At 47.0% G+C, this 26,966-nt stretch overlaps 5 protein-coding genes across 6 annotated transcripts; 3 read left to right on the top strand and 2 right to left on the bottom strand.

Moving 5' to 3' along the window:
• Positions 1–30: 30 nt before the first annotated feature.
• angptl6 (angiopoietin-like 6) lies at positions 31–4,155 on the bottom strand. The gene is made up of 7 exons (XM_076144052.1): positions 3,405–4,155; positions 2,477–2,973; positions 2,222–2,359; positions 1,931–2,126; positions 940–1,133; positions 572–842; positions 31–476 (listed from the first exon to the last, which is right to left on the bottom strand). Exons 2-7 carry the CDS (start codon positions 2,945–2,947, stop codon positions 292–294), a joined length of 1,455 nt encoding a protein of 484 aa, XP_076000167.1. The 5' UTR covers positions 2,948–2,973; positions 3,405–4,155; the 3' UTR covers positions 31–291.
• A 471-nt stretch (positions 4,156–4,626) lies between these two features.
• On the top strand, positions 4,627–8,283 carry ppan (peter pan homolog). The gene is made up of 12 exons (XM_076144051.1): positions 4,627–4,843; positions 5,131–5,301; positions 5,494–5,595; positions 5,681–5,731; positions 5,917–6,087; positions 6,286–6,362; positions 6,559–6,666; positions 6,751–6,874; positions 6,967–7,045; positions 7,235–7,364; positions 7,450–7,607; positions 7,687–8,283. Exons 1-12 carry the CDS (start codon positions 4,829–4,831, stop codon positions 8,100–8,102), a joined length of 1,602 nt encoding a protein of 533 aa, XP_076000166.1. The 5' UTR covers positions 4,627–4,828; the 3' UTR covers positions 8,103–8,283.
• A 315-nt stretch (positions 8,284–8,598) lies between these two features.
• p2ry11 (purinergic receptor P2Y11) lies at positions 8,599–10,745 on the top strand. Its single transcript, XM_076144053.1, has 2 exons — positions 8,599–8,773; positions 9,578–10,745. The coding sequence occupies exon 2, from the start codon at positions 9,638–9,640 to the stop codon at positions 10,571–10,573; it is 936 nt and encodes a 311-aa protein (XP_076000168.1). The 5' UTR covers positions 8,599–8,773; positions 9,578–9,637; the 3' UTR covers positions 10,574–10,745.
• A 232-nt stretch (positions 10,746–10,977) lies between these two features.
• Positions 10,978–13,462, top strand: eif3g (eukaryotic translation initiation factor 3, subunit G). 2 transcript variants are annotated; one of them, XM_076144348.1, is made up of 10 exons: positions 10,978–11,069; positions 11,159–11,205; positions 11,631–11,719; positions 12,001–12,060; positions 12,158–12,262; positions 12,392–12,587; positions 12,696–12,809; positions 12,946–13,082; positions 13,173–13,279; positions 13,363–13,462. In XM_076144348.1, the coding sequence occupies exons 1-10, from the start codon at positions 11,047–11,049 to the stop codon at positions 13,376–13,378; spliced, it is 894 nt and encodes a 297-aa protein (XP_076000463.1). In that variant the 5' UTR covers positions 10,978–11,046; the 3' UTR covers positions 13,379–13,462. The 2 variants fall into 2 exon arrangements, with proteins under 2 accessions (XP_076000463.1, XP_076000462.1); XM_076144347.1 differs by having other exon boundaries at positions 12,696–12,815.
• A 1,248-nt stretch (positions 13,463–14,710) lies between these two features.
• Positions 14,711–24,254, bottom strand: dnmt1 (DNA (cytosine-5-)-methyltransferase 1). The gene is made up of 34 exons (XM_076144264.1): positions 24,034–24,254; positions 23,494–23,536; positions 23,075–23,182; positions 22,743–22,986; positions 22,566–22,638; positions 22,389–22,479; positions 22,234–22,280; positions 22,095–22,149; positions 21,921–22,004; positions 21,710–21,819; positions 21,479–21,597; positions 21,295–21,387; positions 21,062–21,213; positions 20,778–20,965; positions 19,747–19,930; positions 19,548–19,645; positions 19,219–19,366; positions 18,998–19,113; positions 18,715–18,916; positions 18,494–18,627; positions 18,224–18,400; positions 17,913–18,137; positions 17,639–17,831; positions 17,444–17,534; positions 17,227–17,367; positions 16,828–17,110; positions 16,591–16,732; positions 16,334–16,500; positions 16,064–16,241; positions 15,777–15,972; positions 15,536–15,699; positions 15,258–15,374; positions 15,043–15,142; positions 14,711–14,957 (listed from the first exon to the last, which is right to left on the bottom strand). Exons 1-34 carry the CDS (start codon positions 24,078–24,080, stop codon positions 14,920–14,922), a joined length of 4,548 nt encoding a protein of 1,515 aa, XP_076000379.1. The 5' UTR covers positions 24,081–24,254; the 3' UTR covers positions 14,711–14,919.
• Between the last annotated feature and the right edge of the window lie 2,712 nt (positions 24,255–26,966).

Genomic DNA, 26,966 nt, shown 5'->3' with positions numbered 1-26,966 from the left:
GCAATCATTCACTCCTTCTCTGAAGATGAAGAAGATGTAAAAACTTTATTTAAAAGTACACAGCACATTTAAAAGCATTCAGTTTTGTCCAGAAATGCAAACGCAGGTGATAAACATGGTAACCAACTATCAATAAACACAATGAATTCAATGGTTACCCATCATCCAATAAGCATCAAATGGCCTCTAAACACTACAGAATCATCTCCGAACTGTACAGGAACAAGACTGAAACATAGTTAAGGTCCTGTGCATGTGAGACTCGTCCTTCACGTCCACAGTCCAGTCCAGCTACAAGGGCTTGATCATCATGGTGACCTTTTTGAGGGAGTAGGACCCTCCGTGGAATTCCGCCCAGTAGACTCCGTCCTGGTATCGGCTCCGGTAGTGTCCGCCTCGATACCAAACGCCATTCAGATTGGAATGGGCACACATATGGTACCACCAGCCTCCTTTCTGGAAATGTGCGCAGTTACCTGGTGACACAAGAGAAACCATCTGTGTTAACACTCACATAGAACACGCCGGATTGTCCACACGACGCTGGCAAACAGGCAGAGGGAGAGCGAACCCGAGTAGCCGTCTTTGTCCCGGTCCAGAGTGGTGAAGGCCTTGTTGTTGTGCCACGAGAGCGAGTCGCCGGCGTTCCCTTGGTACTGGCCTAAGCGCAGACGGTACCAGTCACTCTCTGGTTCCAGGTGGAAGCTGTCGTACTCAGCGAAAACCTGCCGACCCTGCCAGTCCTCCAGACTCACCCGCAGCTTATAGTTGGCCTGCTTGGTTAGCCAGTACAGATGTTCCAGACCGAGCCAGTACTCTCCATCCAGGTTCCCAAACCCTTGCTGCAATACAACATACAAATGAAAGGAAGTATGAACTGGAACAAGAATGACAGTTCCTTTTACTGGTTATGTTGTCCAGCTCCAGTGTTTTTGTCACCTTGTACTGTTCCCAGGTCCTGAAGAAGTTAACTGACCCGTCCTGTCTCCTCTGGATGACGGTCCAGCCCCCCTGAGCGTGACCCTGCTCACACCACGCCTGCAGGAGGCGGTTGGCGCTCTGCGGGCGGAGTAAATAGATCCCACTGGTGGTCTCACCCGATTCCAGCACATGCTGACAGTCTCGCCAAGGCCCTGAGTTACAAACACAAGTCAGCCAAACGGACACTGGGGTGAAAAGTACATGTAACCGTCTTGAAACTGTGGAATTTTAATGTTTATTTTAATGTCAATAAGCTCACACAACAGCTCCAGCTTATCTGTTTAAAGCCTCTGAATTCTTTCCTGACACATGTTCAGTGATAAAACGCTGCACAGAGGAGACGTATACACACACAGAAAGTCTCTGCTAATGCCGTAGAGTCAAGTCTGATAAGCCAACATGGTCCAACTTCAAAACCTGCAAGAAGTCTCACTCACACTGACGAGATGTGGCAACACATCTGTCATCTGACCTGTTGAGAAGAGATGAGTCACACACACACACACACACACACACACACACACACACAGACGACACAGTCACTCGGCTTCTGCTGACTTGCTTCATGGACTTTTCAGAATCCTCCACTTTGTCATTTCCTCTCCCTCCAGTTGTGCAACGATCACAGTGTCATTTTAAAGTTAAAGCAAAATGCTGAGGTTCACGTTTACATACGTGCTTCATCATGTCAACCCCTCTGCTCGGCATTAGAGCTGCTAGCAGTTGTTTGACATTGTTTAGGCATTCCCAGAGCGATAAAGCTCCAGCCAGAGGGTCACTGACTCCTCCGGCTTCTGCTGCTCATCTCTGCAGTCACGCCTCTGACAGAAAACTGATATACGTATATTCCAGCATCGCACTGATGTAGGTCAGAGTGCGAAAGAGACACGATCCCGGCAATGTTTCATTTCATTTACGTTTGGATCGACCGATGCATAAAGTGATGTACCTGGAGACTTTGTGACAGGAAAACTAATGAAAGGAGGATCTGTGGGCGTGCTGGTGGGGGTGCTGGGGGCTGAAGTGGCTCCCTGCTGGGGTGAATGCGCACTCTGGTCCCTTTGAACGTCGTTGGTCATTTGGTTGGCCTGCGAGCTGTAATTAGGCTGCACATTAGACTGGCTTCTCGGTGGCTCAGTGGTCACCTGTCAAGACCGACATACACACACAACATATCATCAGTTTCTGTATGTAAACACGGGATAAATTTGCAGAGCACAGACCGCCGCTTGTTCCGTACCAGTAATGACGGGGTTGAGTCCCGGCACTGGCACTGCTTCTCCAGACGGGCAATAAACAAGTTCTGGGAGCTCATCATGGAGGTGAGGGCTCCATATTTCTTCTCCAGCTCCCTGTAATTATTGGACACCTGCAGTGCCTGAGATGTTCCACCAGCCACAGCAGACATATGGATGGAATATGATTAACGATTAGGACAAGATGCTTAAGGTTCTTTCAGAGAATCAACCGCATCAGTAGCTGGTTAGGTTCTCACCTGTGTTGTAGCATTCAGCAGGAGGTTCTCCACCCTTCGCTGCTCGAGTGCCTGGTCCTTTTTGTGAATGACTTCATGCAGCAGTTGGGCATAGAGCTGAGCGATACGAGCATTCATGCTGCTGCTCTCTTTACGAAGGGCTCTTACCTCCATGGCAAGTGCCCCCTCCTGCTCCAGCTGCCCGCTGAGCTTCTCCATCTGTTCCTGCTGCCGACTGAGGTCTGCCCGCAGTGCCGCCACCTCCGAGTGATTGCCAGTAGCGGACTGTGTGCTCAAACACAGCGCCCCTGACAGTTTCTGCTGTGGGACAATGAAGGTGTAGGAGCAACGGCCAGCTTTTGTCTCTGAGGAACGTGAAGAGCGTCTCTGAGAGTTCTCGCCATCAGGCCCTTCCTTCCGGCCTCCAACTTCTGGTATGCCCACACACAGTGTTAGGAAAAGAGTCAGACCTACTGTCAGTGTCTTCTCCATGTATCTTTTAAAGTCTATGGACAGCCCTGGTAATGGAGGAGAGAACATAACCAGGATTACCTCAGAAATAACACGACGACTAATAAACTTCCATCTCAACAAATCATTCACTGAATCTGTCAATTTATTATAGTTGAATATGTAAATTTACAATCTTCTTGGTGTTGAATGTGCACCAGATGTTCCCCTGGAAGGGTAAAGCACATAATCTGACTCTTTCCCATTGGCTGGAATGTATTAGCAGGTCAACACCAAAGGGACAACAGTCAACACAAAGCAGCCAGAGTCAACACACATGCAGCCAACGGTCAACACAATCCTCCACCAAAACCATCAAATCCACCACTGTCAACACCATAAACACATTCATCCAAAGGAGTCAATACTGGCATCTCGCTCCCTTTTCTCCAGCATGATTTTCACAAAGAAACACAGAACTTCAGGGTGTTAATCTTACCGTAGCAGCTGGCAAGTTTTCCAGTGGGTAGGCGTAGATCCCAGGATGCAAAGATGTAAAGCTATAAGACTAAAGCATTTTGGAATCACATGTTCAAAAACCATGAAGAGTTACAGAAATATGAGGTCCTCCACTATGTTCCACAAACATGCTCCGATGAACTCAATGAGATCTGGGTTGTAAAGTCAGAATCAAAGCACAGACGGAGCAGCGGTGACACCCAGGTTTGTGCTCAGCTCTATGGCTTCTTCCTCATCTCTGCCGCAGGCTCTCTAGGAGGAGACACCTAATTACAAACCAAACTAATGACGCCTCCTCCTAGTGCTTGTTGTCTTGCTGGGGTCTCGGCGCAGGAATCCTCCGAGTCTCCTCCCTCTGCCATCGACCTGCTGTGGTGCCAGACCGCAATGTTCTGAACTCAACTTAATGTTTTTTTGGGTGGTGTGACATGATGGTGGTAATTGAGTGGAAAACACTTTCACCTCATTGCCTAAATGAAAGCTGAGGCCTTTAAATCTCGCTAATGTACAATTCTAAACACATAAAAGTTTCCAGCCATTTACACTGTGTTGGCTCATTCACCACACCCTAATTTGTAATGTCAACATAGGGAAATTAAAAAGCATATATCAGGCTAACAGCAGAGATTCCCTCTCTCTCTCTCACTCTCTCTCTCTCTCACACACACACACACACACACACACACACACACACACACACACACACACACACACAGTTTTGGGGGGGAGGGGGGGGGGGGAATGCAGCTATGTTAGGTTTTGTCTCTCAGCTATACCCCCACATCTGTTCAGTGTCTGCCTGCCTCATGTAGACATGTTGCTTCATTCACCACATTCACCACTTGGACAACATTGTTGGCTCAGATATGGATGTGGAAGAGTATATTTGTCCATAGCAACACTGAAATTGCAAACTTGACATCGGCTGAGATCATCCATGTTGTAGGGAAAAAAAGGCTCCTTCATTTCTGCTCTCCTTTGAGGGTTCAAACTTATTACATTATTGCCATGTTTTGAAGTTTTTACTACATATTCTATCGTATCTGTTAGGCATGGCAAATTCATTTATGTAGCACTTGTCAAACACCTTTTTATCTATTTATACATAAATAAAAGAAACGCGCCACAACTGCGTGAGTGTTCAGCTAAAAGAGCGGAAGGAGTGTTGTAGGAACCATTGAACACACACATCCAGATGGAACACGGACCTGTTTGACTGTGACACACCGGGACCACCGTACTGCACCATGTGGAAGCGAGTCTGCCAGTCTGCGTGATGTGTCCGAGTTACGGGGTCACGATTAGTATGAACAACGAGCGCAATTTAATCTAGAATCATACATGAAGCAAAGAAACGGCGACTTGTAGCTTCACCCAGTCTGCCATCTTACATCTCCTCTAATAATGGGAAGATCGAAGGTAAGCGCGAGGGCATGTGCTAACAGCTAGCATGAGCGAAAAACCAGCAATTATGACGTAAATAAGTTATAAACACTCTGTTTATTTAGCTTTTGCCGTTATTTATTACCTGACACTGAATGAAAAACAGGTTTATGTAATTTTCGGTTTGCCTCTAACCTGTTGGCATACACGATTAAACTGTTTAAATTTTCCAGCCAAATTTAACATACATTTTCTTAACTAAGCTCTCAGTTTGACGTCCATCTTAACATGGTGATGATGTTGTGTTTTGTGTTGTGCTTTAGACCAAGAATCAGAAGAAGTCCCGAGCTCAGGCCAACCATGTGGCCGAGGAGACGTACGGTGCCGTGCCGCACTCCTTCGTGTTCAACCGCGGGCAGATCGGCAAGAACGTGGCGCAGCTCGTCCTGGACGTGCGGAGGGTGATGGAGCCGTACACGGCCGAGTCCCTCAAGGTGTGTGTGGTTTACCATGTGTTCACATCAAACAGCTACAGACACAATGCAAAGATCAAGATCTGATATGTTGTTGTTCTGGATTAACACACCTGATAAACTAATGGTGTCATACTGTCATATTAACTGTACAGAAATCTTTGCCTCCTTAAACATTTTTTTAAAACGCGGTTTCCTTTGTTTTCCTTCCAGATGAGGAAGAAGAATGTGCTGAAAGACTTTGTGGCGATAGCAGGACCACTGGGCGTGACGCACTTTGTCATCTTCAGCAAGACGCCGGCCACCGTTAACATGGTGAAAGATCACTCCAACTGCTTATCTCGTAAACCCCCAGAATCTACTCAGATCTAAACCCACGTTGTTGTTGTTGTTGTTTTAGCGTTTGGCTCGACTCCCCAAAGGTCCCACGCTGACCTTCAGAGTGCTGAAGGTAAATCCAGACTCACACATGAACTCAGCAGGTGGCCAAGCTCAGATGATGATGACATTTCAACATGTGACTGACTGAATGATGCTTTTCAAAGTAAACGCACTGATGAGCCCAAGGATCCGGAGGCTTTGTGCTTCTTTCCCGTTTTCCCCCTCACGTGTTCACAGACTCTTGTTGTCTTCCAGTACTCCCTCATCAAAGACGTGGTCTCGTCTCTGAAGAAGCACCGGATGCACGAGCAGCAGTTCACTCATCATCCGCTGCTCATCCTCAATAACTTTGGATCTGACGGCATGCAGGTCAAACTCATGGCCACCATGTTCCAGAACATGTTTCCCTCCATAAATGTGCACAAGGTGTGTGTCAAAGCAATAGCGGGGTCCTGTCTTAAGGGGGGGAGGGGCTTGTTGGCATGATGAGAGTATAGTCTTCTGAGGTTACTGTGAAGATTAATCAAAGTAAACGCTTTCTGACCCATCAGTCCTCCAATCATCTCCGCATTCACTGAGTTTCAGGCTCGTCTGCTCATAAGAAACGTTTGTTTGTTTTGTCAGGTGAGCCTCAACAATATCAAGAGGTGTGTGCTGCTGAATTACAACCCAGAGACTCAGGAGATCGAGTTTCGACACTAGTAAGTGTGGATTAATTGTCACAAACTTCGAAATAAGCAGTGAGTAGTAACGCTCAGAGGATGACGACGTGTGAATGTGACTGTTCAGTGATGCATTTTCAAAGTAAACGCACTGATGAGCCTCAGCAGAGCCTCCAGGCGTGTGTGTTCTGTACCCAGTTTGGCGCTCACGAATGTGATGTTCTCGCCCCCGCAGCAGCCTGAAGGTCGTCCCTGTGGGCATGAGCCGAGGGGTCAAGAAGCTCATGCAGGAGAAGTTCCCCAACATGAGCAAGTTTGAGGACATCAGTGAGCTGCTGATGAAGTAAGACGTTGACCCGAGGAAAAAGGAGCTTGGTGATGTGACATGTCTGCAGCAGAGTTACTTAGGCCTGTTTCTGTCTCTCAGGGGGGCGAATCTGTCGGAGAGCGAAGCCGAGCAAGACGGAGAACACAACATCACCGAGCTGCCGCAGGTCTACTCGGGCCGCGGCAACATGGCGTCCCAGCAGAGCGCCGTCCGCTTGACTGAGGTGATTTTCCCAGAGACGACGAGGAGGAGGAGGAGTGTGTGTGTGCTCGTGTCACGGCTGCTGGTCTAACTGTAGCTTTGTGCTCGTATCAGATTGGCCCTCGCATGACGCTGCAGCTGACGAAGATACAAGAAGGCATCGGAGAGGGAAACGTCCTGTATCATTCCATGAGTGAGTATGACGGTCAATCCTCCAATCTAGCTTCTGTTCAGATGTACATGATGACAAGCTCAGTATGAAACCTGTGATTTATCCCCAAAAGTAAACGCTTACTGATACATCCAGAGACAGGTAAAGTCATGTTCCCCACACACATGCACAGCTGCTGTTAATGGGATTTGCTCTCCTCTCTGATTGCAGTTTCTAAGACAGAGGAAGAAATCAAGGAGATCCTGAAGCGAAAGGAGGCGCAGCTGAAAGGGAAAGGCGAGCGCCGGAAAAAGCAGGAGCAGAACGTGGCTCAGAAGAAAGAGAAGCGAGAGCAGAACAAGTGATTAACTGCTAATTTCACACACACTTTGAATTGATGCATTTGTCTGCGACGTGTTGAACTGAACTCTTTCCCCTCCAAACAGGAAAAAAAGCCTGGAAGGCATCAAGAGGAAACGGGAGGAGGATGAAGACGACAGCGAGGTGGAGGATCCTGGGAAGCAGGACGAGCGTCCGGCCGCTGTAGAGTCTGATGATGAGGCCGAGTACTACAGGCAGGCTGTGGGGGAGGAGCCAGATGAAGGTGAACGCGGCTGACGCACTTTAAACTCTTGCATATCATTAGACTTTTTCCTTTTACTAAAGAAGCCTGTTTTGTGCAGACATGTTCCCCGCTGCCAAGAAGAGACGTCGCCCCGAAAGGCCTGACGGGCCCATGAAGAAGAGAAGGCCGCTGCATGGAAAACCAGCAGGAAAGCAAAGTGAAAAATCTCCAAGGAGAAACTCTCCTGGAGGACAACGGAGAGACCAAACGGGACGAGACGGACCAAGAAAAGGCTGGAAGAAATCCGGCGACGGAGAGAAACAGTTTGGAAAGAAAAAGTGGCCTGCAGGAAAGACATTCGGAGGCAAGAAATCTGGAGACGATGAGAGATTTGGTGGGAAAAGGAAATTTGGAAACAAAAACATGGACAAGAACTTTAAACCTAAAGGTCATAAAGGAAAACCTGCCTTTGGGAAGAAAGGATCAGGTGGGAAGCAGCAGGGCTTCAAACAGAGGAAGAAGGGGAAGGGATGAAGAGCGTGACTGTGCTGCAGTGTGTGGCCGCCAGGGGGGAGCGAACCTTCATTAGTCTCCAACGAGTTTGTAATATTTATTGCTGAAAATCAGCAGAAAGAAACATCAAACATGCTTAATTTTCATACTGTATGAATGAATAAGTCCATTGTACTTTGTCCAATAAATTGTTTGAAAAGAAGTAATTGGTTTGTTATGATGATTTTTCTCCACATCTGTCCTGCACCTGCTACACACACTCAAAGGATTCAGTGTGTAAAAAGGTCTATCAGATTTACTTAATATAACTTTTATAACTGTAAAAGGAGGCTCCAGGTTGATTAGACGCATCAACTAATTTGGTTTGTTGATCTGAGTAATTTTTACATTTGCTCAGAGCCTGTATGAGAGTGTGTGTGTGTGTTGCACTAATCTGAGCTGAGGTGCTGTTGTAGAAGGAGGACGTGAAAGGAAATGTGGGCGTCTCCCCTCGCCTCAGAGAGCCGCTCGCATTTCCTTTCACGTCCTCGTCCACATACCTCGTCCTGAAGTATGTGGAGACCTTTTCTTATCTCGTTCATCACTTCCCCTCGTGGCCGCTCAGCCTGCGGAGAGAAAAGATGACCACACCTCAATAAATGTATGAAAGGACTGAAGAAACCAAGGACAGCGAGAGAGAGGCAGCATCACTGGTACGTGTTTGTTTGGTTGAACTTTTGACTCTTCAGATGCGTATCAAGTAGACTCGTGTATCTGAAATGTTTTCCTAATTTAAATTTACTGAAAGATGATAGAACAGAGGCACTGAGGCGCACACTGGTTATTTGTGACATCTCATTTAGCTTCCCCAAAAGCTCTGATAAGCAAATAAAAGTATTTTTCTATTTGATTTGAGCTGTTGCGTTACCATAGCAATGCTTTTTTGAAATATTTTTTTCATATTAACATACAGTAGGTATGTAAAAGCATCACAGCCTCATTGTAAGATAAGATGATAATAACTGATGATAACTGGTAAAATTCAGAAAACATTCTCACCTCAGACGCAAACTGAATATGATCTTAAACTATGTAGTTTCTGCAGTGTTTCTCATCAAGGACGTCTGTATGAGTAATATGACTAAATAAAGGGTCAGCTTAAATGCAGACAGTGCTTTTTGGCCATTGCGGTGAAGTTGCATTGTGTCTGCACAGTTTTGCTTCCTTATATTGCGAAAATGCAGCAGAGGATAAAGGGAAGTGGATTTAAAGGTTTTTATTCAGACTTAGTAAATAAACTGTAGTGAATGTGCACAAGAGTGTTAAAGATCAAGAGAGGACATCTGCATTCAGCTTACTAATGTCATTTTGAATTTTAAAAAAAATGAATTAAATGAATTACATACAAACATAAATTGTCTTTGCACTGATTTGAACTCAGCAGAACTTCAACAGGGAAAGGAGGTGGATCAAAGATGAAAATACTGTGTAAATTAACAATTTGCTATCATTTACAGGCACACAGAGTGAAAACAGCCTGATAACCAGTGACCCATCAGTCGGAATCAGCATCTAAGATGAGCCACGCCTCAAATGATGAGTGTGAGAAGTTTCAGATGGCGCTGCTGCCCTCCATGTTCGGGGTGGAGTTCTGTGTGGCGTTGGCTGGAAACCTGTTTGCCCTGTGGCTACTGGTGGCCAAAGAGAGAAGGAACTGGCACACTGGCGTCGTCCTGTCATGTAACCTGGCGATCAGTGACCTGCTGTACGTGCTGACTCTGCCTCTGCTGATTGTCTACTACACACAGGGGAAACACTGGACGTTCAGCGACACTCTGTGCAAGATGGAAAGGTTCCTCTTCACTTGCAACCTATACGTGAGCATCTTCTTCATCATGGGGATAAGTGTGAACCGCTGCGTGGCTCTGGCGTGTCCATTCTTCACTCGAAGCCACGTGCGGCCTGCCCACGCCAAGGCCGCCAGCGTGGTCATCTGGATGGTGGTGGGGCTCATCTCCTGCCCTATGCTGAAATATGCCTCCATTTGCCCTTCTAAGCACAATTTGAACAAGACTCTCTGTGTGTCCCATTGCGACAGCCATGGTGACGAAGGCTCTTTCTTCACATACAAACTATTTCTGGCTGTGTTCGGATGTCTTGTTCCATTTGTTGTTACTTTGGCCTCATACTGTGTTGTGATTTGGGTAGTGTTGAAAAACGCCAATATCACCCGGCTGGAGAAGCGTCAGGTGGCCCTGATGGTTACATCAGTGCTGGTGCTTTACGCCATTTCCTTTCTTCCTTATCATTTCTTCCAGAACTATCATTTGTACCTGAAAACAAAGCACACCTTCTCCTGTTGGGTCTATGACACGTACCAAGTCTGCAAAGGACTGGCAACTCTGAACATGTGCATCCATCCACTCCTCTACATGGCCGTGATTGACAGCATAAGAGTCGCTTGCTGTGGGAAAAGGCTGGAGGAAAACAAACAGGGAGGGACGGCCTACTGAGGCTCTCAACTCTTTAACAAAGTGACCCTCATGCTTGAGTGGTTCCATATCATGATTTGATTGTAATTCATAGAAAGTATTATGATGAAAGTATCATAATGGAAACTCTTGGTGTAGGTGGAATTTATGTTGTACTGAGGAATCCAAAAGAGATTAAAATGTCTACAATATGCATCCTTGGTTATTGGCCTCTTGGTACTTTCCCACTCTGATCTGCACACATTCTGTACTGTTTGAGAGGGGAATGTGTCAACCTATAACTGACAGACATCAAGTACCCCAACACAATCAAAACCACTGAGATGAAACAGAACAAAACAAATGGCAAAAAGTGAGTATTTTATTGTGAAGCTTATGGTCAAACAGTCTGCTTTTATTGCGAAACGAAGACTTCCGGAAATGCGTGTAGGCGGCTCGGCTCGCGCTCCGCCTCCTCCAGTCTTTGCACTCCTGTAGCTTAGCTAGCACACAAGATGCCGTCGATAGAATACGACGAGTAAGTCTCTTTTTCAAATATTTATGACTTTCACAACGCGATGTTCGTCGGGAAAATGTCTGATATTGTTTGTTATTGTCTCCCCCCAGCTCCAAGCCCAGCTGGGCCGACCAGGTCGAGGAGGAAGGAGATGAAGGTAAAGAGCTAACTAGCTGTAGCTCGGTTGCCGCTGGAGGAGGCCGGCGGGCGGGCGGCTTGACTCCACGTGGCTGTACCGTTTATCCCCGAAGATAGAGCTTTTCTGCTTGTAATCATTAGTTCAGTAATTATAGACGCGGTTACAACCATGTTTAGTTTGAGTGATCGACAATTATTAGTAATGTATCGGTGAAGAGTGTTAAACCGCTACCATGTAGCCTGTAGCACCCTGTGACGTCACCTGACACAATGGCCAAATTAACTCACTTTCTTCATGTTGTCGCTACTTCTATACGATAGAAACATCAGCGTCAGTCAACTTATATCACTAACTATCGATTCATCAAACTGTCCATTTAATAACAGACCAACACAAACCTTCAGCAGTGTGTTGTTATGATAACTGAACTCTCTGTTTTTCAGGAACACTTCCGTCACCCAAGGAGACTATCAAAGGAAACATCAAAACCATCACAGAATATAAAATAGATGACGATGGGAAGCGTTTCAAGGTAACTGCTCTATCAGATCATGCTTTCTCACAGCTTTCTAGCATATGGTGCTAATAAGCTGTGCGAAGGAGCTTTGTGCTTTGTTGATGAACTGTTGTCTACATAAACAAATTCAAGTGTTTGCCGTTTGACAAAGATTGAGCTGTACGTTGTATATGTTACCCTTGAGTTTCAGGCTTGCTTGGTGTGTTTTACTTGTATAAGGCAGCAGTACCAGCTGTTATGGAATGATTTTGTTTCTGTGCACTTTTGACCTCATTCTGTGCCTTTTTGTTCTCTAGATAGTACGAACCATCAAGATAGAGACCAGGAAAGCCTCCAAAGCCATCGCCAGGAGAAAGGTTTGCTTTGAATGTGAAGTGATTGCCACCTGCTTTCCATTTTAAGGCGAACAGAACACTGTAATATTTAATATAATTCTATCTCACCTCACTTTAGAACTGGAAGAAATTTGGCAACTCTGAGTTTGATCAGCCAGGGCCCAATGTTGCCACCACCACAGTCAGTGATGACGTCTTCATGACTTTCATTTCCAGCAAAGAGGTATAGTTCTTATCTTTATTCTGCTCTCTGATGCAAAACATGCCAAGCTTAATCTCCACTCATATGCTTTTACCTGTGATGAGCACAGTTCCTCTTTCTATGTTGAGTGTCTCCCGTTGACCCTTGCAGGATTTGAACGCTCAAGACCAGGATGAAGATCCCATGAACAAACTGAAAGGACAGAAGATCGTGTCCTGTCGTATTTGCAAAGGCGATCACTGGACCACCCGCTGCCCCTACAAGGACACCCTGGGCCCCATGCAGAAGGAGCTGGCTGAGCAGCTCGGGCTTGCCACTGGAGACAAGGACAAGCCGCCGGGCTCTGGTACAACCTCACACACCACTTAATACAGTTCCATCCTGTGTTACACAAAGCCGTGTTTGTTGTGAACCTTGTAGTGATGGATAGGGCCTATCCTTTTGTCCTCTTTAGAAACGGAACCGGAACCCATACAACCCGCCCAGAGCAAGACTGGGAAGTATGTGCCCCCCAGCCTGAGGGACGGAGGCACGCGGAGAGGGGAGTCCATGCAGCCCAACCGCAGGGGTCAGTGTATGTCAGCGTCCTTGTTGGCTGTTTACACCCACTGGGTGTATTTCAGTCATTTTCTTGCACATTAGCAGACCACAACTCATTGGCATCAGAAATATAATCACTTTTACCGTGTCCTTGCCCTTGGCAGCTGATGACAACGCCACCATCCGTGTGACCAACTTGTCTGAGGATACTCGTGAGACAGACCTGCAGGAGCTGTTCAGGCCCTTTGGCTCCATCTCCAGGATCTATCTGGCCAAGGATAAGAACACGGGGCAGTCTAAGGTCAGAGTTCATCTTAAACACCGGTGTGTTATCAGAGAGTAAAATAAGCCTCATGAAACAAACAATAACAAAGAAATCTCTTTCCTGCAGGGCTTTGCTTTTATCAGTTTCCACCGTCGGGAGGATGCAGCCAGAGCCATCGCAGGAGTGTCAGGATTTGGATACGATCACCTTATTCTCAACGTTGAATGGGCCAAGTGAGTGATGTCACAACTGATTCAGCTTCACTCGTGTTTCCGATTCTGTCGACTAAAATACACCTGTGACCTTCTCTTTGCAGACCATCAAACAACTGAGGACTCAGAATATTCCAGGAGGATGCCAGATTTTGCTGTGGTTAAATGTGGCTGCTATCCGAATAAAATTATATCAAATGTCAACTTCCATGTCAATCTAGTCTCCTTTCTTTTTCCTGTGTGACTGTTCTTGAAGTGTCTTGAGTCTAATTTCAATCTAAAGCAAAGCTGTTTGGATGGAACTGAAACACACATGAATGGTGTAAACTCCCAGTTACAGGCCTCGGCTTAATGGTCTGGTCAGATTTCAAACAGTTGTCTTTTACCCACTAGGGGGTCAAATGAAGCACAACCCTTCACAAGTGATCATGGCAATTGAATTTGGACTTCTTTATGGTGGGGCACATCAGGGTTCATACATGTGCAGGAACTCCTGAGACGCTTTAATGGTAATTTGGTGTTTAACCCTCGTAGTGTCCTCCTGTTTTACACACACCCAAGGCCCCCAATTTGACCCCAACTTTTGTGTCACACCTTTAGTCTGACTCCAGTCCAATGCATCACCACAAAGTTTTCCATTTATTTTCAGAATTTAGTGCCAAAAGGCCTCCTTTACATAAAATATACCCTTTGAGGTTAAAAATGATTATTTTTTTGTAAATATTTGATATGATTGACTATTTGACATGAACCCGAGTGGAAGATGTCAGTTTAGTGAGGGTGCCGTTTTTGAATGGCAGCAAATAACTTGTCCTCTGGGGTCAAATGGACCCCAAAATGGTTTGACTTATTTGAAGCATTCAAGTACAAATTTTCAATTAATTTTGTGTGACACCTTTAGTCCAACTCCAGTCCAACCCATTACCACAAAAATGTCCCTTAATTTTAGAATTTAGGGCCAATAGCGCTTGTTTACATAAAAGTAGGTAAAGTCAGGCAGGGATTTGGGCTTCTGGCAAACCCAAAAAATGCATGTTCAATGGACCTGGCATCGTATGCTGCCCATACCACTTGTCCTATTATTAAATAACCATTGCTTGACCACACATCAACCATCCAAGATAAAAGATTGTTTGAAAGCAGTCTGGTGTGACTTTTTGCCCCATTACACCACTTAGTGCTTAGGGACCATTTTGACCCCAGGAGCAGAGGAGTTATAAAATTCAATAAAACACCCAAAATTCAATCAAATTTCTTCTAATCACGAAGAGCATTGTATCAAACAACCCCTATACATTTCAGACCATTTGATGAAAGAAAACGCATTTTATCAACTTTTTTAGTATTGGATTGTTAAAATTGACCCCAAGGACAATGCAAGGGTTAAGTAACTAAGGCACCACTTGTGTGATTGAATTACCGTGGTTACAACAGATCTTTTTGATTAAGAGCTTTATTTGAAATATTACAACATATAAAAACTACATACAATTAATTTCAATTGGACTCCCAATTCATTGTTAAAACATTTAAAAACAAGAAATGGCACTGCACATAATGTCCATGTTGGCCACTGAAAGACTCAAAGCAGCTGACTTAATAACAATTGATTAGCCGACGCCTCAGCATCAGGGGTTTGAGGAATTCACTCTTGGTGACGACTAATCTGAGACCTCCATCTTCTCTGGCTTTACATTATCTGGAATGATAAGAACACACTTTAGTACAGAGTGCTGAGCCTGATAAGTATCATACCTGATCCTGACTAAACATGCACAAGTCACCTGCACAAGTCGCCTGTTCTTCCTTTATCCTCTCCAACACACACTTCTTGATTTGCATACCAATTGCTTTTGACAGTGGTGGAGGAACGGCATTGCCAACCTGGGAGACGAGGAAAAACTCATTAGGAATGACAAATTAACCGTTAAATCTAATACATAGTATATAATGGCGTTGGACAAATGTCAAGTACAAATATGAAGCTTTTATTTTTTACCTGTCTGTGTTTGTCGAGGACGTTTCCAAAGAAGCGGTAGGTGTCGGGGAATCCCTGTGAGCGCGCACACTCCCTCACACTGACCACTCGGTGCTGCTCAGGGTGCAGAACACGGCCCTGCACACAGCAAGCCATCAGATTACAAGCTGCACTACTGCGTCAATACGTTACTACAACTTAGGTGTTTTAAAGTACGGACTGAGATCTGAGTGCTTGCTGTCCCACATACAAAACACTTTGTCCTGTGGAGCTTAATGTGACCTGAACAGGCGTCGTACCTGCTTGCCCATGGGCTCAGGGTTGGTAACGGTAGTGCTGAAGAAGCCGTCCCACTCCAGCCGGCCGTAGAGTCCGGCCCAGTGATTGTGGCGGTTCCCGGTGTGAGGCAGGCACCAGGGAATCAGCGTGTTGAACTGCCTGTCTGCCGAGTCACACGGCTTCCCTGAGATGACAGGCGAGCGTTTAGTCTCCACGACGATTAAAAATCATCTGTTATTGTTGTGACTCTAAGCCATTTACCTCCTGCACAAGTGCAGACGCCTCTCAGTGCCCCGGCACTGTTGCGCCCGTTCTTCTTATCAGGATGTGTGTAACGGAGCTTCTTGGTCATGGTTCCGTCTTTTAGCCGGACCTCCAGGTTGGGTAGATCCCTCCAGTCGGAGCCTGGAGCCAGAGGGATGTGACGCATACGACCTTCCACCAGAGAGCTCATGTCCTGAGAGGCAGAGGGGCACAGAGCTTTGGTTTGAATTTGATTGATATTCTCGCAGTATACCCTGTTGTACACCAGATTATTATGAACCCACCTTGCAGATGTGGTCTCGCAGGATTGGCTGATACTGCGTTCCTCTGATCTGCCTCTGGAACCAGGACTGAGGTTCCCCGTTATAGGAAATCTCCAGTGCAGCTGCACCGTTGCGGATTTCTGGCAGATCAGACATGGTATCTCTGACAGTGATGGTTCGGTAAATTCCTCCGTTTCCGCTGGCGAGAGACGGAAAGCGTCAACACCAAAATCAAGCCGACGTAACGTAGACTCAGCGATCTCATGGATAAGTGAGAGGATATCAAGTTACCGTGTGACGTTGCTGACGTATTTCTTCTCATCCACCACCACGTTGAGGGAGCAGGCTCGGGGAGCGAACACGTGCAGGGGCTCGGGGTAGCGAGGGAGCTTCTCTCCAGGAGCGGCGGCCAGGATGATCGCCCTGCGACGAGTCTGAGCAACTCCGTACTGACCGGCCTGATGTGAACAGAGCAGCAGTGAGCATCTTTACTGCTCTACCTATGGAGTCTGCAGTCATACAAGCAAACCAAACAAACTCAGACTCACCTGAAGGACTCCAAACGTGCACTGGTAGCCCATACGCACCAGACAGCGTAAAGTCAGCTTCAGCACCATGGAGCTCTTGAACGAGACAAAGTTCCTCACGTTCTCCAGCAGGAAGAACTTGGGTCTGTAGTAGTCACAGTAACTGCAAGGAGGGAAAACCACATTCAGATCAGCAACGTTTACAACTTTACCGGGGCCGAGACGAGAACCTGCTGCTAAAGACACACACACACACACCTGAGATAAGAGACGACCAGCGAGTTCTTGAACTTGGAGTAAGTGCGCGAGTTGAAGCGGTTCATGCCGCTGAAGCCCTGACACGGAGGGCCTCCACACAGCATCTCCACGTCGCCCTTCTGAGGCAGCTTCTGGCCCAGAGAGTTGGTCTTCTCTCCGGACATGACCAGCTTCAGCAGGACGTTGCAGTCCTCTGTGAACACGGTGGTCCCGGGGTTGTTGAGCCTGAAGGCCTGAGCTGCAGGCTCCCACATCTCGATGGCCCACAGAGTCTCGGAGACGCCTGAAGGGAAAAACAACAAGCAGAACACTGAAACGCTGGACTGAGAAGATACTGAAGCCCTCAATTTTTGTGGATAAAAACACATTTGAATAATTCAGAAGAAGCAAAGCACTGACCGGCCTGGTGGAAGCCTTCTGAGAGCCCCCCGCAGCCGGAGAAGACGTCCAGCTGCCGATATTTGGGCACTTTGGACGACTGAGCTTCATTCTGAGATTCCTGCGTTTCCTGGACAGCCGCCGCTTTTCCTTTGCCTTTACCTGCAGGAGAGAGCTGGTTAGGGATTTTGTAGAGCTTAAAAGTGAACTTGATGAAGGATGTTGCCTCCTCTTGTACCTTTGCCTTTTCCCTTCCCTTTGCCTTTGCTAACAGCAGAGCGAGCGTGATTGGGTGGATCCTCAAAGCTCTTCGACTTGGCGCTGTAGGCCTGCGGATGAATGCACACGAGGAAGATGAGATGAGGAAGACGTTGTGTGTGTGTGTGAAGCACTTGGTCTCCTGCGCGTCACGTTCGCTGTGTGGGACTTTTACCTCAAGGAAGTAGAAGCGGTCGGGTCCTCCGCTGGAATAGTCCTGGACCGACTCGTTCAGGTCCTCGGCGTACTCCACCTGACAGCGTCCCAGCACCTCAGACATGCTGACGTTCACCTCTTCATCACTCCAGTACAGCTGATTGATGTCGGTGTGGTAACTGACTTTGACACCTTTGTGAGTGTTCTCAGGCCTGAAGAGAAAATAAACAAGTCAGTGTGTTTGTTTCCTCTAAAAGTCTTCATGCAGTTTAAAGTGAGCTGCGGGATTTCACCTGTAGAACTTGTAGAGTCGCAGTTTGACCTCCGACATGTCCGCTTTGCCGTTACTGCGCCTGTGACAGAAGATCTCCTTGATGCGGCCGATGCGGAAGGGATTGGGAGCGTCCAGGTTTGATCCCTTGATGTAATCTGAAGACTTCCTGTAGTACTCTGGGTACAGCTCCTCGTCCACGTCCTCCTTCCTGTGGGAACGCTTCACCGGACTGGGCGGCTTCACGCTGAGCGAGTCAACAAGTCACGTTACAACCCGTCACTATAGAAATGGACACTCACATCACCGCGTGTGTTCTAGTCTCCGGCTCACCCGAAGTTGAAGGCCTCAGGGGGCAGGTAGACGCTGTCTCCCACCCTGAACTGCTCCCCCTTAAAGAAGGCCAGAGCGTACAGAGCCTTAGAGTCTCTGTCCTCTGCCAGCGGCTCAGACACACGAGGGATCCTCTGCTCCTCCTGCTCCGCCGTCCTCACACAGCTGCAGCAGTGCCTGAAACCAGAGGAGCGCACACACAAACAAGTTCAATTGAAGTCTCCCAAACACACCATGGCAAAGGAGTGATTTGGAGGAGACGGTCTTTACTTGTACTTGCAGTCTTTGGGCGGCGCAAGTGTGGGAGGCGTCTCAAAGCGGGCGAACTCTGGCTCGTACCAGAACTGATAGAAGAAACTCTTCCCATCGTCATCGATCACCTTGATTTCCGTGTCGGTTCCACCCTGAAATCCCAAAGGTTCATACAGATAAGAAATCACGTAGGACCAAAAGTGAACCGATGAAGCCGTCGGCATGGAGAACCCGCTCACCGCCATGAACCAGTCGTCGGCCGGAGCCTTGTAGTTGATGTCCACTTTGCCTTGAACGTAGTTGAGCAGCATGTCTTCGCACTCGTCCACCACCACCAGCTCCAGCGGGTCGGAGGACTCGCCCAGCACCGTGTCGGTCCCGCGGAGGAACCAGTGGGCGTGGAACATCTTTCCGGCGTTATCCTCCCAAAGGGACGTGATCCTGCAGGAAGACACCACAGCAGCACTGAGCAAACGGCAGCCAGCGGGACTGAAATCAAATGGGTAAATAAGCTGCACTCACCTGGCCAGGTAGAGAGGGACAGACAGGTCCTCAGAGGAGACGGAGACACAATCGCCCACTTCTAAGACTTCATCGTTCACACTGACCTTCAGGTAGTACTGCCTCTTCCCCTCAGTCTGAAGGAGGTCAGGAGAGAAACAGGGAAGTCAACACACGTCACACACACACACACACACACACACACACACACTGAGACAGTAAGACTGAGAGGATGTCAGTACCGCGACACACTCCCCGATCCAAGACAGCCTGCACTGCGTCTGCTTCTTCCTCTTGGCGTGAGAAGCCTTGGGAGCCTTCGTTGGCAGCGTATCGTCCTCTTCCACGATCTCGTCATCCTCGGCCTCCTTCACTGCAAGATTTGGGCATCTGGAGGGAAATGTCAGGCAACTCATTCACCCTTGAGCCATTAATTGATCTATAAACACGTCACTGTCAGCTATCATCCAACCACCGATAAACAAGAGTGAGCTCAGCAGCGGGGCGGCACAGAGCTAAACGCATCATGGCCCCGACTGATCAGCCCCTCTGGGACGGGAACGTGACTCACCTCCTCTGCCGACACGCCTGCTTGTTTTTGCCGCTCCCTCCAAATTTGATCATGTCCTTACAAGCTGGACACTTTCCACAATCAGGAGACTGACAGACCTGAAGACGGAGAGACGACGCGGCTCACAGTTAAACGGGCAAAACCAAAATACAACAAAGTTCCACACACACACCTTGAATTATGCGTCTTTGTATCTCACCTCGCAGACGCCACAACGCTGCCGCTTGGCCCCGGCCGCGTCTTTATCATTCTGATCGATCTGATCGGAAAAGAAGGTGTCGAAGATCTGGTAGACCAGCTTGGTGGTGGTGGCTTTCGTCGGGCCCTTGCTGTCCTTCTCGATCTTGGTGGGGTGACGAATCGACTGTCTCCTGGCAGCTCGCCTGTAAAGGAGACGGGAAGGCGTGGTCAGAGGAGCGGCGGCGGCGTCGGGCGACGCAAACACCTGACATGTGGAGCGACGGCATTTGGTAAAGCGTCTGGACCTCAACACACCACAGCATCAGGCCATGCAACATGACAGACAGATGGAAAGGGCTCAGTGAGTGATGCCTCAGAGTTCGCGTTAGATACAGACTACAGGTAGATCCTCCAATGAGCTTCAAGACAAACAACTGAAACAGCAGCACAGAAAACAAACTTATCTTTGATCTGAGGCGAGTTTAAGGCTTTTCCAGACTTGTTAATGAGTTTGCCCTCTTAAACCAGCGACTAATGATTTAAAACTGGCTAGAGAGGGGGGCAACTGTGTTTGGACAGCGAGTGGGCGGTGTGTAGACGTGTTTGCAATACGTCCTATGTCTCTAATTGGTGCTAAACTTCTAGCGTGAACTCTGGTACAGCTTTTGTCCACATGGAGCCTCTAAGTACTTCACAGTGAACACACCACCATACAAGCCATGGATGCATTCGCAGCGAGGCCCACCTACCAGTACAGCAGCATGCTGCATTAGGGAACGTCAAAGGAGTGTTAGACATCAGGGAGAACAAGGAGCGAGGAGCATCAATACAAGCAGAGAGGGACCAGTCGGATCACTTAAACATCCTGCAGCTGCTCATGTTTAGTACGTCCCTCTAATTTACAAACTATTTTTTCAGAGAAGTTACCCGCTGAGCTGCCTTTCTTGCATTTGTTGTGGAAAACTTAACACCGTCTTCATTGGCTCATGAATGGAATTACACATTTTCCCCCAAACGTCTTTGCTTCACACGACCATCCTGCCGACGTACCTCTTCCCCAGAGTGACTCCAGCCAGCTTGATGAGGTCTCTCATGCAGGGAGTGACGATGATGGGCTGCTCGTCCGAGTCTCCGGCCTCGTCGTAGCTCTCCACCTGCTCCACCACAAACTGGGCGTGGCGCAGCAGCGTGTCCTCGGTGAAGCGGTTGAAGTTGAGCCCGGCGGGAGGCACCGTCGTCTGCGGGCGGGAGGGAGGAAGAAGAGCCGACACGTTCAGGTGGTTCACTCCAGAAAGCGTTCAGACTCTCGGACAGCAGGGATCACACAGTCTCACCTCGATCTTGTTGAGCAGGTCCTCATACGTCGCGTCACGATTCTTCTGGAGGAACTCGACCACAATCTTGCTCATGTAGATTTTCTCCTGCATCAGAGCAAAGATGGGCGCATACTCCTCGCTGGGCTGCATCAGGATGTAATCAGCAAAACCTGAGCGGAGTCCAGCGTTAGTACGTCACACATCAAGCAGCATGAGGTCAAATGTGAAGAAGAAAAACCAAACATTGCTACCTGTTGTGAAACCGATTAAAGCCTTTTCTCCTCCGTCAAAGCCTGTGATCCACCAGGCATTGATGGGGCCCAGCTTCCTGCCAGGAACGCCGCCTGAAAGCAAACACAGGAGATATCCGTCACGTCTGTGGAGTCTGCTTGGTTACAACCGGGACTTTCTGGAGGTTTCTGCGATTCTTCGTACCGTCTAGGCAGGGGTTGTCATCATAAATGGGCTTCACAGCACAACTGAAGAACAACTCCACGTTCTTCTCAATCAGTCCGGAGTCAAATGGACAAAGGTGGCCGTGTTTGTCGTACACACTACAAGAAAAACAGTGGCAAAGATTGATTAAAAATGGGATCTTATGTCTGAGAAAACCAGCGATGGAGCTGTCAAGACTCAGACTGAGGTTCTATTCAGCCAATATCTGACCTGAAGTGTGTGATCCTGTGCTGTGGCAGGTCGTCGTAGCTCTCAAAGCCGTCCTCATTGGAGTCAAACAGGGAGAGGCGCTCGTCTGTCAACATCTCAGGTTCATCCAACTGCAGAGACGAAGAACGGAGCTTAGACGCTTGAGCGGCATATTTATAACCTTTAAATATCGGAGCTTCAGCGGTCGGGCGAGTCTCCAGCAGAAACTCACCGCGTTATCAGGATCCCCCTGGAAGAACTTGAGGTCCGAGTCATCCAGGTACTGTCTGCAGTCCTGACACTTGGGGGGCGGAGCCTAAAGAGATGGAGAAACACAGGATATCAACAGTGGCGACGCATGAATATTAGTGCTTAGAGGCTTTACAGGACTGAAGTGAGTCCTTACCTTTACAGCAGAAACAGGCTTCGTCACTTCAGCCTTGGGCTCCTCCAGAGCAGAGCTGCAGAAACAAAAGCATTAGTAAGACCAGCTGTGTGTGTGTGTGTGTGCTGCGTCACCACTGTTTAAAGGGCATCACACTTACTCCTCCTTTGACTCCACTTCCACTTTGAGACGCTTCTCCTCACGGGACTAAAAGAGATTCAGTGGATGTGATGAGTGTTGTGTACCAAAAGTGAATTGCTGTTCATTTAAAAGCCCAATACACTGGATAACTTTCTTTTTTTTTTTTTAAATCACCTCTTCATCATTCTCTTCCTCCTCTTCTTTCTTCACATCGCTTTGTCCCGTCGTAGCGTCTCCGTTCAGGTCTTCTGACTTGCGCTTTTGACTGCACAGGAAGAGAGGGTTATTTTAAAACATTCGCTTTTCTCTTCCAAACACCAAAATGAGGAAGATGATGATGCATGTACGCACACTTTGGAGAACATGGCCAGGATGCTTGGCTGTTTTCCGCTGTTCCTCGTGACTCTGGTACCAGCTGGAGACTCTGGGAAGTAGAGACACATTTCACGTGTGAGTCACGTCTGTGGTATGCAGTGAGGAGATGATGCACATGAGAGAGAGAGAGAGAGAGATGAAGGTGGAGCTTACTTTTAGTGTCAGAGTCAGCCTTGCTCTTGCGTCCTCCTTTCCCTTTGGAAGCCGCCGGAGACTTAAGAGCGTCGGCCTCCTTGTGTACATCCATGGCTTCGTCTCCGCCGTCCTCGTCTCCGTGAGAACCATTGGCGGAGAAGCCGTTAGTCTTCCCGTTCTGCTTTGTGCCGTCGGCGTGCGAGCCGTTTTCCAAGCAGAGCTCCTTTCCCAGCAGCGTTTTCACTTTGGAGATGTATCCCTCCTGAGAAGAAACCATTGCAACTCGTCACACAGACCTAACAAGGGAAACGGTCAGCATTTCCTCACTCGCATACCCAAGACTTACTAACCATCGAGAGTTCGGAACTTTTCATCTTCTTCTCCAGGCTGGTCAGCTGGTCCTGAGCTTCCACATGCAGGAACTCCTGCACCAACTTGAGCTTCTCCTTCACACAATCCTGGATTGGCATTTAGGAGAGCGCAGATTTAGAGAGAAGCCCAGAAGTTACAACAATACAGACACAATCGCTCACCAGATTAGGAAACAAGAGCATGAAATTGTTTGAGTCAAGTTTTTTTTTAATGATATCTGTTTCTACCTACAATGACAACTTCTCTGCTGTTAATCTGATATAGAAACAACCTTCACATTATGTTATTCTAATTTCCATTGAAGAATTCTGTGTGAACTACGTCTTCATCATCAACGAGGAATAACTTGCTAAAGCGCCTGTAGCTGATAAGCTGGACGCTGTCATGAACCGCTCACCTCATCTGAACATCCATCTTCGTTGTCTTCCAACACTTGCAGCCTGCGAACACACAACACGTCGAAACAAAGCTGCGGTCATTTAGGCCAAATAAACAGCAGGCCACCGTGGAAAAACACACCGCAGTGTGTTGACCACCGGTGTTGCCGCAGTGTGACAGCAGCTGGCAGCAACATGAGTGACAAAAACTTCCCCGAGTGGCGCCAAATCGCCCCCCCCGCCCCCGCCCCCCTCCCTCCTCCTCCACGCTGCTCCCGTCCATTGACAGCTAAGATGCTAACTGGCTAACAGTAAAATGAACGCGCTAACGCGTACAAGCCGAGCAGCGCTGGTTGTTAGGGTAGCAACGAGCTAACGTTAGCCACAGCTGCTAACAACGCGCAGATGGATGAAGCGCGACCGCCCGCATCACCCCGCGCGGCTCCGGCGGCTCCGCGCGGGTGACGGTTGTTGTGGTGACGGTTTGCGCCAAAAGCAAGCTGCACGCGCACGACAAGCAATCAACAATCATCATTAGCATCTGTGTGTTACTACCGTACCTTTTCCTGACGTCCTCCGGCAGAGTCAGGGAAATCTTGGCTGGCATTGCAAGTATCTGCGTCAAAGTAAAAATTAAAAGAGATTAAAACGCCTTTAGAGCGGTTAAAATGAGCGTTGACGCAGCCTTTGTGGAGCGGAGTGCGGCTGTGCAGTGACTGCCTGGCCCGAGTCAGCCTGAGGACGACGCTATATGCAATTCGGGCGCGCGGGCCGTGTTTTCGCGCGGAAACCCGGGTATTCTGGACTGTACCACAACGGGGATCTGTAGGTAAGACGCGTTCATTTGTCTGAGTAATATTTGATTAATCGGGGCGTAAAACGAAGCCTGAACGCGTAAGCTCATTGTAGCAAACTGCAAAAGAGAATGTGATGTATTCCTCGGTTACACTTTAGGCAATGTGTTCTTCTTTATGTTAAATGCCTATGACGTGCACCCCTCCTCTGTACAGATGGCCCCGTCTATTGAAAAGCCGGAAGCAATTTGGATGTTTACTAACCAGCAGCAACATTACACTGATGATAATGATCAGAAATCGGGCTTTTGTGTGTGCAGATGCCCCCATATGCAATAAAGACAACACAAGACAACACATAGATAATAAGACAAGACGCTGCTCATATTCAGCAGAAGGTTGTGGCAACGTGCTTTATGAACTCTTTGTTTTATGACCAGCGTATATAAGATCAACATAAAAACATAATGGAAGAATGTCCGCTTAAGAATAATTTTCAGTCATCTTCTTTTAAAATCCAACGACAAACTCGTCTTTTCACAAATGCTCATTTCGTTGTTTCACCTCCAGCTGACATTATTTTTTTTCAGAAATTCATATCCACCAATTTGTACCATTTAAGCCTACTTAATAACTTAAATAATTGTCTGCTGTTTGCTATTAAACTGACATAAAGTTTGTTTTTTATACCCTACTTATTTGTTTTGTTTTCCACTTCTGTTTGATCATCAAATCAGATCATCATCTAAATCAGATATACTGGATGCACTATTTACATAGATGCAGAGCAAGCCTTTACAATTCAGTGACATTTCCTGTATGTTTTCAAAAATAACAATACAAACAAATATCATGTCTGTGCATGACAGTTTGTACTCAGCTCTTAAAGTTTCTTATGCACAAAGCAAGGCAAATATTCGTAGCTGAAAAAATGAGCAAATTAGTATCACTGATTTTATGATTTCATACTGACTGACTGACTTTGTGGGCTTGACCTCCTCTTACTTAATCATGACTCTGATATATTTATTTATATTTTGCTGTATTATTGCATCTCTACTCTTCCATCATTTTTCTACCAGTTTGTTTCCTTATATGTTAATTTTTTTAAGAGAGTTTATGGTCTGGGTAGGGAAACATTGACATGTGGGCTTGTTTTAGGACTTGTTTGTTGTGTGATGCTGGGCTGGACAAATTAACTTTGATTGACACGTGTTGAATTTCCTTTATTTCATCCTTTGGCATGTAAGCAGGAGGCGTATGGAGAAACATTATGCGAAGTCTAACTATAGACATGTTGCACCACAAGATGGCACTATGTCATTGACAACTTGATAATACAGCTTTGTGTGGAGGTTTGAAGTTGTGAAATCGTGGTTTTGCTTTGAATTGAACAAGAAAAAAAAGAGACATGAAGATACATAATAGCCTATAATACGATATATGATCCAGTGTGCAAGTAGAGACAAGACACACACAGGGGCTTTTTCATGGCCTACATATCATGACATTATTACAATAACTTTGAATTTGGGTGAAGTAAGAAAGAAGAAAAAATTACAATTGTTATTATTATTATTATTGGCATTATTATATTTAATTAGAAGTTCTATTAACCAAATGAGAAATGTTCTGTAATGTTGACCCGCAATATCAAACTCAAAATATTCCTTGATTGGGAACAGGAGGCTTAATAAACTGTCGAGTGGAGTAACAAAGGAATGTGAATGACTTAGAAAATATGTCTGCAAAATAGTGTTTCCTGCAAACGAAAGCACATAATACACAATCCTATAAACAGAACTGAGATGAAATGTCTCAGTTAAAGCAGCAGATGGAGTGCGAGGCCTCAGAATGGGCTGGAATGTGTTGAAGTAGAGAAAGGTTGAGGGGAGGCAGCAGAACATGTGCTTAACCAATGTGCAGTGGAGCAGACACACAAGGTGAATCACACTTTTCTAATCATTCCAACAGATTTAGTTCTGTTTTAGTTGTTGAGTAATTCTGAAGAATGTTTTGGCTAAAACGGTTTTATATTATTCTCAAGACAAACCTCTTTGATTAGTGAGTCAAACTTTGAGTTGATAGTATCAAAGTTCATATCATCTGAAAAACACTACAGTAGAAATCATATCAAACACATTATAAAGATCATTTGTATAAATTACATATAATAATAGCACATGAATGGAACTATGTGGCCTATGTGTTAGTTCCATACACAGATCATCACTCTTAAGGAGCTAACTCAGTGTGTCTCAATGGAAGTGCATTAATCCAAAGTGCACAATGTTTTGTTTTGTTTGCTTGTTGAGTTCTTTGCCATATTTCAAAGAGCTGTATTCATATCAGCCTAGCGTGTCGTTAGCCTTGAATGTTTTTGTGTATAAAACTTCACCTACACGTTTCTAAGCCTGATGTCATATCCTGCAGGGCACTGGAAAGTCTTGGCAGACTTCCCAGCAGTGCAGCCTCCTGGGGCTGATTCAGCCGATGTTCCCACCCAGGAATCCTGGACGTCTGACAGGAACCAGGCCCGACTCTCCCAAGGCCACTCTGTCAGCCTCTCCCCTCACCCCGAGTCTGCCCCTGAGCCAAAAACTTCTCCCAGGGCCCGTCTTTATGCTTCTCTCAGACAAATCTCGCACACAAATAGACATTCCTCTTCACCGCACGCCATGTTCACCCTCTTCCCTCTG

Source organism: Genypterus blacodes, unplaced genomic scaffold (assembly GCF_046128005.1).
Source record: "Genypterus blacodes isolate CSIRO-AG114 ecotype Tasmania unplaced genomic scaffold, CSIRO-AGI_Gbla_v1 ptg000028l_1, whole genome shotgun sequence".
NCBI classification, from domain to species: Eukaryota; Metazoa; Chordata; class Actinopteri; order Ophidiiformes; family Ophidiidae; genus Genypterus; species Genypterus blacodes.
This window is presented reverse-complemented; position numbering and strand designations above follow the sequence as displayed.